The sequence below is a fragment of the Callithrix jacchus genome, chromosome 1 (genome assembly GCF_049354715.1).
Source record: "Callithrix jacchus isolate 240 chromosome 1, calJac240_pri, whole genome shotgun sequence".
Classification (NCBI taxonomy): domain Eukaryota; kingdom Metazoa; phylum Chordata; class Mammalia; order Primates; family Cebidae; genus Callithrix; species Callithrix jacchus.
In genome coordinates this window covers 187,850,288-187,866,245 of record NC_133502.1, presented here as the reverse complement: position 1 = coordinate 187,866,245, position 15,958 = coordinate 187,850,288, and the positions used below count along the sequence as shown (strand labels likewise).

The 15,958-nt window shown below is 52.5% G+C and overlaps 1 protein-coding gene across 1 annotated transcript in view; it reads left to right on the top strand.

Annotated features, from left to right (window-relative positions):
* The first annotated feature begins 291 nt into the window (after positions 1 to 291).
* PNPLA3 (patatin like domain 3, 1-acylglycerol-3-phosphate O-acyltransferase) overlaps positions 292 to 15,958 on the top strand; it is a 22,892-nt gene continuing 7,225 nt past the window's right edge. The window contains exons 1-6 of the mRNA XM_002743834.6: positions 292 to 567; positions 2,973 to 3,205; positions 5,102 to 5,167; positions 9,777 to 9,986; positions 11,562 to 11,622; positions 13,934 to 14,146. Coding sequence (XP_002743880.1) covers positions 381 to 567; positions 2,973 to 3,205; positions 5,102 to 5,167; positions 9,777 to 9,986; positions 11,562 to 11,622; positions 13,934 to 14,146 — 970 coding nt within the window. The 5' untranslated portion in view covers positions 292 to 380. The remainder of the gene's footprint in view (positions 568 to 2,972; positions 3,206 to 5,101; positions 5,168 to 9,776; positions 9,987 to 11,561; positions 11,623 to 13,933; positions 14,147 to 15,958) is intronic.

Sequence of the window (15,958 nt, the reverse complement as noted above, 5' to 3'; positions counted from 1 at the left end):
TCCCCTCCCAGCCCCTGAATCAGCCCCAGCCCGTCTCAGCCCCCGTCCCCGACCCATCCCTGTCCCAGCGCCGGTCCCCGCCCCCATTCCCCTTCCAGGCCTCGTCCCCGCCCCAGCCCCCTCCCAGCCTCCGTCCCCGCCCCCTCCCCGCCCCCAGCCCCCTCCAAGCCCCGCCCGGGAAGGTGTCGTGCCCGCCCATTGGGCCTCCCGCCGGCTCATTTGCATGGTCCGAGGGGGGCGGGGCCGACGTCGCTCCGCGAATCGCCTGGCTGAGACGCCTAGGCCGGGTCCAGAGACCTTGCCGGCGCGGGGTCGAGCGGCTGCGGATCTGAGCCTGAGCCGATCCCCGATCCCGACCCAGATCCAGACCCGCCGCCGCCATGTACGACGCCGAGCGCGGCTGGAGCTTGTCCTTCGCGGGCTGCGGCTTCCTGGGCTTCTACCACATCGGGGCGACCCGCTGCCTGAGCGAGCACGCCCCGCACCTCCTCCGCGACGCGCGCATGTTCTTCGGCGCCTCGGCCGGGGCGCTGCACTGCGTCGCCTTCCTCAGCGGGATCCCGCTGGGTGCGTCCGGGGCTGCCGCCAGGGCTCCGCGCGCGGAGGTGGCGCCCCTTAGGCCGGGGAGCGGTGGGGAGGGGGTACCCTGGGTCTCGAGGCCTCGGGAGGAGCGGGAATCGGGCGCGGACACGGCGGGGTGCATCCCGAGGGTCCCCTCCGGGACAGATGCTTCCTCCGGGGGCGCTGTTCCCTGGGCCCGGGAAGCGGGCTTTGGAACCCTTGAGCGGTCCGGGCCGGCGCGCAGGCTTCCGAAGCCTGGGACTCTCGCGTCCCCACCCCTGCCCCCATCTGGCGCCGGTGCATGAAGGGAGTCCCTCGCTTCCGGACTGAGAGCCGGGGCGTCTCGGAGCGACGAGGATCTGAGACCGGGACCCGGGGCTGAGGGTAATGTTTGCCCCTGCGGTCCCCGGGTGTCCAGTGTCCTCTCTGGAGGTGCAGGTGATTTGCCAGAGACCAAGATGCCCCAGCGTGGACACCTTCCCTCTGGGGGTTGAGGAACTCAAGACGCCCCGCGCCTAAGCTCTTTGCGGCACAGCCCAGCCTTCTGGAAGGGCGACCCTGGGCATCCTCCAGGGCAGGCTAACTGGAGTCTTCCTCCTTTTCCTCCTCCTCCAGTGTTTGGGACCCTTCCTGGGGGCTGGAGTGCATCCCTGGACACCCCCCAATCCCATCCTTTCCTCTAGTATCCCCTGACCTGGGCCCACCCTCCCCCTCCAGCTCAGTACCCCTGGAAGTGAGATTCTGTGTATTTGAATCTTGTCCTAATGAAACATTCATCCACGTGAGTACCTGTGGAAGGAGCAGGTGGAGGGTTTGTTTCTTACTAGCGGAACTACTGGGGTGTGATATCCTTCCCGGGAATTTGCTGTCTAGTGCTGGAGGCGAGGAGAGGGTTCTGAGCCAGCTGGCAGGGGCTGGGGCAAGAAGCAGTGTGGAGCTGTTGACACCCACAGGTCCCCAGGCGGGAGATCATGCCTCTATCAGCCCCGTTTTATCTGGGCTTCCTTAACAATGGACTCTTTGCCCTGCCTGCCAGAGCCAGCAGGGAGTGACTGTTTAGTGGTGAGGAAGTCCCTGCTGGTGGACCAAGCCCTGCCATTGGGTAGGAGCAGTTAGCAGTCCCTGGGCTGACTGGGAAGTGGGGATTGGGGATTAGGGATTAGACAGTTTTGGCTGTCTGCCTTCCCCAGCCACGGGGAGAGGAGCAAAGGGCAGACAGTGTGGTCTCTAGGAGGATTAGACTGGCCACATGATCATCTGCACACCCTGGGCTTTATCAACAATACAAGTCAGCTCTTGTATCCCAAGGTGACCTGCGGACAACCATGTGGACAAATGTTTATACTGGGACAGAATTCAAATGCAGTGATCCCAGGAGCCTAAAGTACAGTCACTCTGGCATAGAAAGGATTCCTTAGTGGGTGGAGGACAGGTGCAGCCTGGGGCTTTCCCCAGCAGGACACGAAGAGGCTCAAGAACCACCAAGTCCCTGGAAAGTGGATCTGGAGGCTTTGGGAGGAGTCATTCCCTATGTTCCAGGGTTCCGAGTTCCTGCCTTAACTCCATGTCTCAGCGGGCTGTGCACTTGGAGGCTGCTGAGCATGACCCAGGGGCTGCATCCTGGACACAGCTCCTCCGTGCTCAGAGCTGAGGCTAACTTGGCAGGAGGGGCAGGCTGAACCTGCAGCCACATGCAATTCCACCCCTGTTGGCCATGCTTGGAGGGGCCAGTCAGGGAAGGAGAGCTGTGAGTGAAGATCAGACTTGGGTCAGGACAGGCTGAGGCATGCCTGTCCCTGTGCATCTCAGGATTTATGGCTGGCAAGGGGTCAGGCTGGGAGGGGCTGTCCTGCATGGCAGGAGAGTGCAGATCAGCCCGAGAGGCCAGGCCAGTGGGCGAGGTCAGATCTTCTGCACCAAAGCTCTCATGCTGATATGTTCCTGGCTTCTGACTTTGTGAGGCATGGAGGTGGGGCCTGCTCACCTGGGCTTCGGGAAGCCAGAGGCTCGTTCCTGTGGCTGAGGCCTACAGTAGTGCTGTCTGGTAGGAATATACTGCAAGCCATGATGTCACTGTGCATTTCCTGGAAGCCACATTGAATAAAGTAAAAGACATAGGTAGAATTAATTTCATTGAGCCTGCTATATCCAAAATATCGTTTTCACATCTAATGAATATAAAAAATTACTAATGAGACATTCCATAAGCCACTGAAGTCCAGTTTGTATTTTACACATCTCAGTTCAGAGGAGCCGTTCAAAGCCTTAAGAGCCACATGTGGCTACTGTAGTAGATAGTAGTGGTCTAGAAGAAGGTTGGTGGCATCCTTGCTGTGTGGTTTCTGGCCTTGCCAAAAGTATTGCCATCCCAGTGTGGTATGTTCTTTAATGTGTTTGTCCCCTATCCCCAGACCAGTTGCTGGAGGTCCTCTCGGACCTTGTCCGGAAGGCCAGGAGTCGGAACATTGGCATCTTCCATCCATCCTTCAACATAAACAAGTTCCTCCGACAGAATCTCTACAAATACCTCCCAGCCAATGTCCACCAGCTCATCTCAGGCAAAATATGCATCTCGCTCACCAGAGTGTCTGATGGAGAAAACGTTCTAGTGTCACACTTTTGGTCCAAAGACGAAGTCGTGGATGTAAGCAGTTTGCTTATCTAGGTGTTGTCAAGTAAGAAAAGCCATTTTAGGATGGGTGGGGTGGCTCGTGCCTGTCATCCCAGTACTTTGGGAGGCTGAGGCAGGAGGGTCGCTTGAGCCCAGGAGTTTGAGACCAACACGGCGAAATCCCATCTCTACAAAAAATACAGAAAAATGAGCTGGGTGTGGTGTTGTGGGCTGTAGTCCCAGTTACTTGGGAGGCTGAGGCAGGAGAACTGCTTGAGCCTAGGAGGTGGAGGTTGCAGTGAGCTGTTGATCATGCCACTGTACTCCAGCCTGGGTGACAGTGAGACACTGTCTTAAGAAAGAAAAAAAAAAGGGCTGTTTTGTTTTGGAAGGAACACAGAAGCACTTACAGAGCCCCTGTGCCAGAGTGACAAACTCTGCCTGCCTCCAGTGATTTGGTCCATGTTTGTAAACCCTGAATGTTCCAGGGCAGGTTCTTATCTTTACTTTTTTTTTTTCTTTTTGAGACAGGGTCTTGGTCTGTCTCCCAGACCAGAGTGCAGTGTCAACCTCCCGAGTAGCTAGGACTATAGGTGCAGGCTGATGTTTGTATTTTTTGTAGAGACAGGGTTTCACCCTGTTGCCCAGGCTGGTCCCAAACTCCTGCACCTAAGTGATCTGCCCACCTTGGCCTGGCAGCTGCAATTTCAAATAATTCCTCCTTTTCCTTCAGTGCGTGGCTCATGACCGCCTAGTCCAAGGAACCTGCTCTGCAGGTGTGCCTCTCCCAAACTTCCTCTGTGCATCTTCCATAGTGAAGATGCTTTCTCTCCATGGAAGCTCCACACAGCTGGGAACATGTCTTATTTGCCTGTATCCTTAGGGTCTAGCAGAGAGAAGATAATTTGCAGTAACAAAACACCATTTAATATGGCTGATGCTTTCATAAGCTCCTTAGATGAAGGAGTCAATTTTACTTAACACAGGCTGCAAGACAGCAGCCTGGCGCGTATACAGCAGCCAGTTTTATCCTCTGTTTAACCTTGTTTCTAGAAGCCTTCTATAAACAGCCAGCACTTGTCTGTTCCCACATGGGTCTGTTCTAGTGAATCAGTGTGGTGCCTGCTGACTACTCTGCAGCATGGTGCTTTGCAAAGTGTGGTCCTGGGACTAGCAGAGCAGCAGCTCCAGGAAGCCTCTTAGAATTGCAGACCCTCAGGCCCCACCTCGGACCTGCTGCATGAGAATTCTGGGGAGGGACACAGAATCTCGAGTTCCAGAAGCTCTCAGGTGATTCTTCTTCTTTTTTTTAAAGACAGAGTCTTGCTCTGTCATCAGGCTGGAGTGCAGTGGCACGATCTCAGCTCACTGCAACCTCCGCCTCCCAGATTCAAGCGATTCTCGTGCTTCAGCGTCCTGAGTAGCTAGGACTACAGGCAGGCACCACCACGCTCTGCTAATTTTTGTATTTTTAATAGAGATGGGGTTTCACCATGTTGGCCAGGATGGTCTTGATCTCTTGACCTCATGATCTGCCCACCTTGGCCTCCCAAAGTGCTGGGATTACAGGCGTGAGCCACTGTGTCTGGACAGGTGATTCTAATGAATACCTGCATTTGAACAGCACCAATGTACCTTCTTCCAGTCCATGAGTCAATAACCCTTGGTTCTGTCTGTGATGACCCAGTGTGGGTCTCGTGGAGCCAGAAGAGGAAGTGGAAGTCAGGGCTTTTGCAATAGATGGGACCCAGGGGCCTGAATCCAAGGGTATATGTTGGTTCACGGTTCATTGCACCCATGGATTAACCTACTCTGTGCAAACGGCGTTTTCAGGTTTCTTGCCCTGCTCATTTGGAGAAGGCTTACGAAGGATCACGGAAATGAAAAGCGTGTTCTCGCCTGTGACTTCTCTCTCTTTTGCTTTCACAGGCCTTGTTGTGTTCCTGCTTCATCCCTTTCTACAGTGGCCTTATCCCTCCTTCCTTCAGAGGAGTGGTAAGTCGGCTTTCTCTGCTAATACCGAATCCTGGGGGCTTCCCCTCTAAAACATGCTCACACAGTTCCTGCCTGCAAGGTGCTGGTGTTGGCACCTCGGGTTCTGTCCCGTGGCGGAGCCCCGTGCCTCGCTGCCTTTCAGACAGAGTAGCCGCAGCTGGCCCAACTTCCAGGCTACCCTGGCAGCAAAACTTACTTGGTGTGTAATTAATTATCTCGCTATCTGTAAGGCAAACTAGCTGGTCCACTTAATCTGCATGATGAGTATGAAAGATAGCTTCTCAGTGACCTAGTTAAACTATGTGACACTGGCTGGGCATGGTGGCTCATGCCTGTAATCCCAGCACTTTGGGAGGCCGAAGCAGGCAGATCACTTGAGGCCAGGAGTTTGAGACCAGCCTGGCCAACATGGTGAAACCTGGTCTCTACTAAAAACAAAAATTAGCTGGGCATCGTGGTGTGAGCCTGTAATCCCAGCTACTAGGGAGGCTGAGGCAGGAGAATTGTTTGAACCTGGGAGGTGAGGGTTGCAATGAGCTGAGATCACCCCACTGCACTCCAGCCTGGGTGACAGAGTGAGACTCCATCTCAAGAGAAAGAAAGAGAGAAAAAGAGAAAGGAGAGAAAAGAGAAAGAGCAAGCGAGCGAGCGCAAACCTGGGTGACGGAGATTCCACCTTGAAAGAAAGAAATAGAGAGAGTGGGCCGGGCGGTGGCTCAGGCCTGTAATCCCAGCACTTTGGGAGGCCAAGGTGGGTGGATCATGAGGTCAAGAGAGAGACCATCCTGGTCAACATGGTGAAACCCCGTCTCTACTAAAAATACAAAAAATTAGCTGGGCACAGTGGTGCGTGCCTGTAATCCCAGCTACTCAGGAAGCTGAAGCAGGAGAATTGCCTGAACCCAGGAGGCGGAGGTTGCGGGGAGCCAAGATCATGCCATTGCACTCCAGCCTGGGTAACGAGCGAAATTCCATCTCAACAACAACAACAAAAGAAATAGAGAGAGTGAGAGAGAGAGAAAGAATATGATGCTGAAGACTCTTGTTACCCCTAGAAGGTATACCTTTAGAGCTTTATTCTTAGGGGGAACTGTAACAGTCGTATATTTTCTTTTTCTTTTCTTTTTTTTTTTTTTTCCAAAATGGTGTCTCACTCTGTTGCCCAGGCTAGAGGCTAGAGTGCAGCGACACAATTTCAGCTCATTGCATCCTCTGCCTCTGAGGTTCAAGTGATTCTTCATTCTCAGCCTCCTGAGTAGCTGGGATTACAGGTGCCCACCACCACGCCCAGCTAATTTTTGTATTTTTAGTAGAGATGAGGTTTCACCATGTTGGCCAGGCTAGTCTCAAATTCCTCACCTTAGGTGATCCTCCCGCCTCAGCCTCCTAAAGTGCTGGGATTACAGGTGTGAGCCACTGTGCCTGGCCAACAGTCATATATTTCCTCAACAAAACAACAACAACAAAACAATCTGTAAGCCTGGCCTAACCTAGATTTGTGCTTCTTTTTAGATTTGTGCTTTGATCTGCCTGCTTCAGCCTCCCAAAGTGCTGGGATTACAGGCATGAGCCACCATGCCCAGCCAGTGTCACATAGTTTAACTAGGTTACTGAGACGCTGTCTTTGATACTCATCGTGCAGATTAAGTGAACCAGCTAGTTTGCCTTACAGATAGCGAGCTAATTAATTACACATGAAGTAAGTTTTGTGCCACTGTGATGTACAGGAGGAAGTTTAGCCTGTAAAATACTGGCCATTTAGGGTCATTTTTGAACTCACAAGAGCAGCAGTGGAAACTTTGATGTGGTCCTGCATGTAGCACTGGCAGAGCCATGTGGTGGAGGGACTCGCATTACAAGCCTCCCATTACAGACCACGTACTCCCGCGCGTTATCTTATGGTGTCCCTGCAACTGAGGGGAGATGCGATCATTCATCCCATGCAACTGTGGGGAACTTGAGAGTCACACATGCCCAAGGAGCACAGCCAGGGAGCCTGTGCCCGGGTCACTCTCTGCCCTCTGTCAGAATGGGGCATGTCTTGCATGGTTCTCTGCAGGGCAGCTCTTCTCATCCTCTCTAGTTTGGGGTCCAAGACAGCAGTCCACAGGGCCACTGGAGTGCCCAGCCACTGAGTGACCAAAGCATGTTTTGGATTTCTGACGTTGCGACACGTCAGATCAGGCATCAGCAGGACCCCAGCCCCTTGTCATGCTGGTGGCTTTACGGGGGTTTTCATCTTTCCCAGAACTCAGCAGCAGTGGACCCAGCAGCACTGTCATGATGCCCCCTGGCTCCCCAGTGCACAGTTCTGGCTTTTCCTCTTGGTCGAGAGTTTCAAGCCCTTCTGGGTCCTACTCTGTCCTTTTCAGCCCGTGGCTTTGGTCAGAAGCTGCTGGCAGCATTCAGATTTGGCTGAGTTCAGTGAATATGTGTATTGGCTGATTTCTGAGCCATGCCAGGGGGTTGGAGAAGCTGAAGTGGGAGTGTTTGTTCTGCAGGCTCTGGACTAGGCACTGGGTCTGTGCCAGGTCACTTGCTAGTCTTACATCCTCCCCCAACCCCTGCTGGGGATGTCTGGCCATGTCAGAAGATAGTTTGGGTTGTCACCACTGGGGGAGTGCCACTGGCATCTGTTCATGGAGACCAGGGATGCCACATCATCACCCACTGGGTATGCTCATGGGAATCCTGCTGAAGGTTCAAGCACATTGTTCTTGAAATTCAACGCATGCAAATTCAAAACGTTACTGTGTACGTACCACATGCCAAACGATTGCATCACTGGAGCTCCTAAATTCAAAACATTACTATAGAAAAGCTCAAAATGCATGGAAAAGTTCTACATGGCAGGAGAAGATTTGGGCTTCAGACTACTCCTTGAATGAAAATGATTTACCAGATGCCTTCCTCCTTGGTCTTCACTCCAGATTCCTGGCGTTTTGTTCTGTGTCCCTTTATGCCATGGTTTTTGTTTGTTTTTTGAAACAGAGTCTCCCTCTATCGCCTAGACTGGAGTGCAGTGGTGCGATGTCAGCTCACTGCAACCCTTGCTTCCCGGGTTCAAGTGATTCTCGTGCCTCAGCCTCTCAACAGCTAAGATTACAAGTGCACACCCCCACGCCCAGCTTCATTTTTGTATTTTTAGTAGAGATGGGGTTTCACCATGTTGCCCAGGCTGGTCTCAAACTCCTGGCCTCAAGTGATCCACGTGCCTCAGCTTCCCAAAGCGCTGGGATGACAGGTGTGAGAGCCACTGTGCCCAGCTGCTAGTGAGGTTTTTGATACCTTCCTACATCTGCCCTAGAAATTGTGTGGCTACAATTTTGGAAATGTTGCTGTGTATGCTCCTGATCATTTCTGGACTTCAGGCATTTCTGGACTTGATGGCTCAGGTGTGGCTTATCATGCCTGATTCTTTCCTGGACCTGTTTTAGGCCAAATTCTGCTCTGAAATTCCTCTGTGTGGAAGGGTGGACTGGGGAGAGTGTCCCAGCTGTGATCTTTTGGAGGCCTTCCTCGGTGGGTATCTGGTGGCTAGCTGTGATGGCTGTGGCTGGAAATCATTGTAGACACAAGTGTCACAGATGCAGGCTCTGTCCAAATTGTAGCAAAAGCTGCCTGCCCAGCTGAGCTGTGGGCAATAAGGTTGTTTAAGGATATAGAGGAAAGGAAAACTCATCCTTAGAATAATTTATTCAAAACGCTGCTGTATTGTGGGTTTGAGGACATTTTCTGAGGTCCCAGGTTCATTTGTTTCATTTAGCGTCAAAAGTCGCTGGGTGCAGTGGCTAACACCTGTAATCTCAGCACTTTAGGAGGCTGAGGCAGGCGGATCACCTGAGGTTGAGAGTTCAAGACCAACCTGACCAACATGGAGAAACGCCGTCTCTACTAAAAATACAAAATTAGCTGGATGTGGAGGTGCATGCTTGTAATTCCAGCTACTTGGGAGGCTGAGGCAGGAGAATCGCTTGAACCCGGGAAGTGGAGGTTACAGTGAGCAGAAATCGTGCCATTGCACTCCAGCCTGGGCAACAAGAGTGAAATTCCGTCTCCGAAAAAGAAAAGGCTCAAAAGTCCCTCCAGGTGGTTCTGATTATCAAGGTGTGGAGAAAGACAGGCTCACACGTTAAAGATCTTGCCCATATTTGTGTATCCTCCTTGCAAGCCGCAAGGGGTCTGGATTGGAACCATGACCATTTGTCTCCTTTGGATTTTTACCACATTCTGTCCCCAGTGCATTGAGCACCCCTAGTTCATATGACCCCTTAGGCACATTACAAGGGCACTCCTATGGGTGCCCATTCAGCCCTCGGACTTGGCCAGTACAACATGGAGTCCAATCGCCATCTGCCTCTTTGCCAGGCATGTTTGTGCAGTGCACACACTGTACAGCAGTACACAGCAGCCCTGAGAGCCAAAGTAGAGCCTGGTCTAGCACAGGGTGCTCAGTAAGGATTTGTCACAGGAGTGATTCCAAAGCTGTCGTCCTCCTTCATATCAGCCTGCCGGCAGCTCTGAGAAGCCTCTGTCCACATAGGAAAGCTCGTTAAGCACTAACCCAGAGCCTCAGCTAGCGCCAGTCCTTTTTTTCCTTCTTTAAAAGCGATACATGGATGGAGGAGTGAGTGACTCTGTGCCCTTCATTGATGCCAAAACAACCATCACCGTGTCCCCTTTCTATGGGGAGTACGACATCTGCCCTAAAGTCAAGTCCACAAACTTTCTCCACGTGGACATCACCAAGCTCAACCTGCGCCTCTGCTCGGGGAACCTCCACCTTCTATCGATGGCATTTGTCCCCCCGGATCTCAAGGTGAGTGGGTGGTTCTGGGGTGCAGCTCTTCTTTGCCTCCCTGATTGCCAGGAAATACTGATTGCTCTCTGCACAATCAAACAGAAATAGACCTTATCATTGATGGTTAACAGAAATAAAAGGCGCTTGTCCCAGAAGCTCAGGCGAGGCACCATCCTGATTATGGGAATCACCTGGGAACATATACCCAGACCTCAAACTCAGATCCATTTCCCAGGCTGTGTCTACAGTCAGGGTGTGCAGCATGGGCCTCAGGTTTTTTTTTTTATTTGTTTAGTTATAAAGACAATTTTTTTTTTTTTTGAGACAGGGTCTTGCTCTGTCACTCAGGCTGGAGTGCAGTGGTGCAGTCATAGCTCACTGAAGCCTCAAACTCCTAGGTTCAAGCCGTCCTCCCACCTCAGCCTCCCGAGTAGCTGGGAACCACAGGCACACACCTGGCTAATTTTTAAATTTTTTGTAGAGTGTTGCCCAGGTTGGTCTCACCCTCCTGGCCTCAAGCTATCCTCCCAACCCAGTCTCCCAAAGTATTGGGATCATAGGCATAAGCCACTGTACCCAGCCATTAAGATGATTCTTTTATTTATTTATTTATCTGTCTATTTATTTTTGAGAAGGAGACCCACTCTGTCACCCAGGCTGGAGTGCAGTGGTGTGATCTTGGCTCACTGCAACATCCTTCTCCCAGGTTCAAGTGATTCTCCTGCCTCAGCCTCCCAAGTAGCTGGGATTATAGGCACACACCACCACACCCAGCTAACTTTTGCATTTTTAGTAGAGACGGGGTTTCACCATGTTGGTCAGGCTGGTCTCGAACTCCTGACCTCATGATCCACCCACCTTGACCTCCCAAAGTGCTGGGATTATAGGCATGAGCCACCGCGCCCGGCCCTTCCTGTATGCTTTATAAGCAGATGAGTAGAGGAGACAGCTCTTATTGTCATAATAACAATTGGGACAGGCTGCAAAATTTGTTAGAGTGGAGGCTTATCCCGGGACCGAGGGAGCCCAAAGAAACAAACTCCTCCAGGTGCGGTGGCTCACGTCTGTAATCCCAGCACTTTGGGAGGCGAGGCGGGTGGATCACTTGAGGTCAGGAGTTCAAGACCAGCCTGGCCAATATGGTGAAACCCCATCTCTACTAAAAATAAAAAAATTAGCCATGTGTGGTGGCAGGTGCCTGTAATCCCAGCTACTTGGGAGACTGAGGCAGGAGAATCACTTTAACTGGGGCAGGGCAGAGGTTTCAGTGAGCCGAGATCATGCCACTGTACTACAGCCTGGGTGATAGAGCAAGACTCCGTTTCAAAAAAGAAAAAAAAAGAAACAAGCTCCTGCCTTGGTGGGGTGCCAGCAAAGTCTCTGTGAAGGGGTGACATTCGAGCCAAGACCTGTAGGGAACTGTCTCCTGGGAGCACAGCCCTTTGCTCAGCCCCCTGGGTGACTCAGTACCCCCAGCCAGCAGACTTAGAGCCTGCACGATTCCTTAGTGCCCTCTGCGGTCTTTCAATGATGCTTAAATAAATGGTGCTTGGTGTCTTCCTGCTGTAGTCCCTTTGTTTGCCTTGCTCACAGGTGCTGGGAGAGATATGCCTTCGAGGGTATTTGGATGCGTTCAGGTTCTTGGAAGAGAAGGGTATGTATGGGCTGGGAAGATCAGATATGCCCTTTTGACAAGCATTGGCTTGTCAATCAAGTCTTGGTAAAGACTTGAGGTTTGCCTTAGTTCTAACACTTCATGCCCAATGGCTTCCCTGTGTTGCTCAACCTGCTCATAAGCCCCAGAGATAGGAAACCTCTGTCCCATTTTACAGATGGGGAAACAGAAGCTTGGAGAGGAAAGCCAAGCAGCACACACCAGCACAGCCTCCTCCCTGAGGGGCAGAGCCAAGATCTGAACTGGGATGTCATGATTCCAGGGCCCTCTCCCTCCCCAGGGTCCCCTTCTCTGAAGGCGGTTTTTCTTTTCAGCTCGACCTCTTGTGATCCTTTAGTTTAACAAGGGCTGAAGTTAAATAGTCTCTGCGCCTGAGCCCCAAATGCAGCAATGAGATTTCTCATCCTCAGTCAGGTGTGGGTCCATGCCCACTAGACCAGTTTACTCTCCTTCCCAGAGCAAGTTTCTGCCTTCAAGTCATCCTGGCTTGCTGGGGCTGCGGGGGAGCGGGTGCTGCTCTAGAAATATTAGAGTGAACCAAAAAGATGTGTTGGGAGCTATTTGTCTTTAATACTAAAACTTGGCTGACTTACTGGTCTTCTGAATTTTTCGTTGGCCAAGACCAAGGAGACTGCATTTATAAGGACATACACGTATTTTCTGCTCAGAAAATGTTCACTGCTGTGTGCTAGAGATCCTGCAGTGAACACAGAGGTGTGGCCCTTGCCAGCTTATGACAGAGGTGAGCAGATGAGTAAGCAGAAGGTGATGCTTTGTCAATGGCAAAGCACAGGTGCCAAGGAGAAGACACAGGATGCTGGAGGATCATTCTGGATGGATCTCCAAGGCCCCAGGGGAAGAAGGGCCTCTCGGAGGATGTGAATCCATGTTGAGACTTTGGGGATAAGTGGGAGAGCCTTAGGCATGGGGGCCATGGATGTGAGGCCTGCTGGACACAGGATAGGACAAAGGCCTGTGTAGCTGGAAGGGTGGGAGTGGGGATACTAACAGGTGGCTGGAGAAGAGGGGGTGAAGAATGGTGAAAAATGGGAGAGGAGGACAGGCTGGGCCTTTTGGACATGGGGTGTATCTCGCAGTAGGGAGCCATTGAGGGCTGCTGTGGTCTGGAGGGAGGGGAGCAGGGGAGAGCTTTGGGACAGGAAGGGGGAGACCAGCGTCTAGGAGGCCAGTGGGGCAGTGAGGGTCACGAGGAGGAAGCCAATCTGAGGGAGCTCGGGAACGGGACTTGGAAATGACCGATGGGACATTTGTGAAGAGGAAGATGGAAGAGCACAGTCCTGGCTTCTGGCTTCAGCAAGTGGGCAAGGGAAGGGAAGATGGGGGCTGTGCCCATGGGTTGAGGGTTGAGGACATTAGGAGGGCACCACCTTGGAAGGAAAAGTTGATGTGCCAGAGATGCTGGAGGCGCCATCTCCCTGAGAACAGATACCTGGAAACATTCCTAAGGGAAAGGGACATCTGAAAGGGTGAGGAGGGCATCTGATAGAAGCTGGAAAGAGCTGGGGCAAGCATGACTGTGAGGTTATCTCAGGGAGGAAGGCACAGGCATTGAGGAGCAGCCCCTGGTCTTTTCAACCTGAGGTTGGAAGCCAGAGTTGGGCCAGGTGCAGCTGTGGGCATCTGAAGCCCCCCTCCCCCCACCCAGCCTGCAAATGCTGTAAGAGCAGGGGCTACTCACTGGTGAGTAGCTGAGTCCCAGCACCCAGGGCAGGGCCTGGCACATACAGGTGCCCAGTCCTCCCTTGCTGGGTGCTTATTCCAAGGCTGTGTGATGGAAGAGTACCCTTTTTGACATCAGACCCATCTTCAAATCTTGGCTCTGCTGTGTACTGGCTGTGTGGCTTTAGATAAGTGTCTTAACCCCTGTGCTTCTGATTTCTCAGCTGCAAAATGGAGATGATGGTAACAGTTGCTGTAAGGCCTGATGGTGAAGTGCCTGGCTCAGGGCCCGGGAGGCAGGTGTGGCCAGTGGTTCAGTTGTTGTAAACGAACACTAACCCCCACCTTTGCACCTCATGTATCCAGACGTGGAGATGGAGCCCACACAGCTAGCAGGAGCCAAGCTCACGTGTGTCCTGCTTTAAAGCCTCACACTCCTTTCTCCGGGTGGCAAACACCTGCCCTCGTCCTCGTCCCTTCCCCTGTTCCCCTTGCATTTGGCTAGTAACAGGCCAGCAGCCTGCCTCCCTGCAATTTGGTGGATGGGTGGGTAATGATCCCCACTCCCCACATTATCGCCTAATGGGCTTGTTTTCCGGGCCCTTCATAGGCATCTGCAGCAGGCCCCAGCCTGGCCTGAAGTCATCCTCAGAAGGGATGGATTCTGAGGTTGCCGCGTCTGCCTGGGAAAACACGACCCTGCAGTCTTCCCCAGAGTTGGCTGTGAGGCTGGAGGGAGACGAGCTGCTAGACCACCTGCGTCTCAGCATCCTGCCCTGGGATGAGGGCATCCTGGACACCCTCTCGCCCAAGCTCGCTACAGGTACCCACTCCTCAAGGTGGGCACGGGCAGCACCTTGTCTTCTTTCTTGCGTGTTATGAAGGAAGGTGGTGCTGCCACATGGGGGTGATGGGGCGAGGCAACCACGACCGGCGGTCAGGAACATCCCCTTCCATTGCACAGCCCGGTCTGCTGCCGACACGCCCAGCACAGGCCTCCCCCCATCCAGGCACCTTGCCATGTCTTCCTTCCCCTGGAGTCATGACTGGGAGAAAAACAAACTCCAGCTGAGCCCATTGGGGTTCCCCGTATAGGCTCCTGTCTCCAGCAGCCAGGACCTCTGTACCCCTTTCCAACCCTGTGTCCCTGACATGGCGCCTGAGCTCCCGCCATGCTGGATTTCATGGACCCCAGGGATGGGGGTCCTGCCTCTGGGACTTGGCCCATTACTCAGAGCTCCTTTCTGGCCACTACTCTCCATACTCCTTACTTGAGGCCTCTCCTAGTTTCTCCCTTCCCCTAAACCCAGTCTCCATGGAACTTCCATTGAATAGTAATGTTTTTTGTTTTTTTGGGTTTTTTTTTTTGTTTGTTTGTTTGAGAGAGATAGTCTCACTCTGTTACCCAGGCTGGAGTGCAGTAGCATGATCTCAGCTCACTGCAACCTCCGCCTCCTGGGTTCAAGCTATTCTCTGCCTCAGCCTCCCAGGTAGCTGGGATTATGCAGTAGGCATGCACCACCACACCTTGCTAATTTTTTGAGTTTTTTTTTTTTTTAGATAAAGTCTCACTCTGTTGTCCAGGCTGGCCTGCCATGGCACAATCTTGGCTCACTGCAACCTCTGCCTCCTGGGGTCACGAGATTCTCCGGCTTCAGACCCCTGAATAGCTGTGACTACAGGTGTGTGCCACCACGCCTGGCTAATTTTTTTTGTATTTTTAGTAGAGATGGGGTTTCACCTTGTTAGCCAGGATGGTCTCGATCTCCTGACCTCATGATCCACCCACCTCAGCCTCCCAAAGTGCTGGGATTACAGGCATGAGCCACTGTGCCCGGTGAATGGTTCCGTATTTTATAAGGTCATCAAATATTGAGTGGACAGACAGTGCTATGATGGTCTTAGGAGGTGGAGCCTTTGGGAAGAGATGAGGTCATGAGGACAGGGCCTACATGAATGGGGTTAGTGCCCTTATTTTTTTTTTTTTTTTTTTTTTTTTGAGACGGAGTTTCGCTCTTGTTACCCAGGCTGGAGTGCAATGGCGCAATCTCGGCTCACCGCAACCTCCGCCCCCTGGGTTCAGGCAATTCTGCTGCCTCAGCCTCCTGAGTAGCTGGGATTACAGGCACGCACCACCGTGCCCAGCTAATTTTTTGTAATTTTTAGTAGAGACGGGGTTTCACCATGTTGACCAGGATGGTCTCGATCTGTTGACCTCGTGATCCACCCGCCTCGGCCTCCCAAAGTGCTGGGATTACAGGCTTGAGCCACCGCGCCCGGCCCAAGTGCCCTTATTAAAGGGACCCAGGAGAGGTCCCTTGTCCCTTCTACCATGTGAGGACGAGGAAGGTGGTGTCTATGAAGAAGCAGGACCTCACCAGACACCAGCACGTCTGCTGTCCTTGATCTGGGGCCTCCTAGCCTCTAGAACTCTGAAAAATCAATGTTAGTTATTTTATAAACCACTCAATTGGTGGCATTTTGTTAGAGTAGCCTGGACATGGCCTAACTCAGACAGACAGAAGAACCCATAAACTAGCTGTGGAGTTGGGCATTTGGAGAAATTAAAAAATAAGTCAGATATAATTCCTTGTTCTTGAGGTGCCAACACCCTAGCAGATGGGAGACAGCAGCT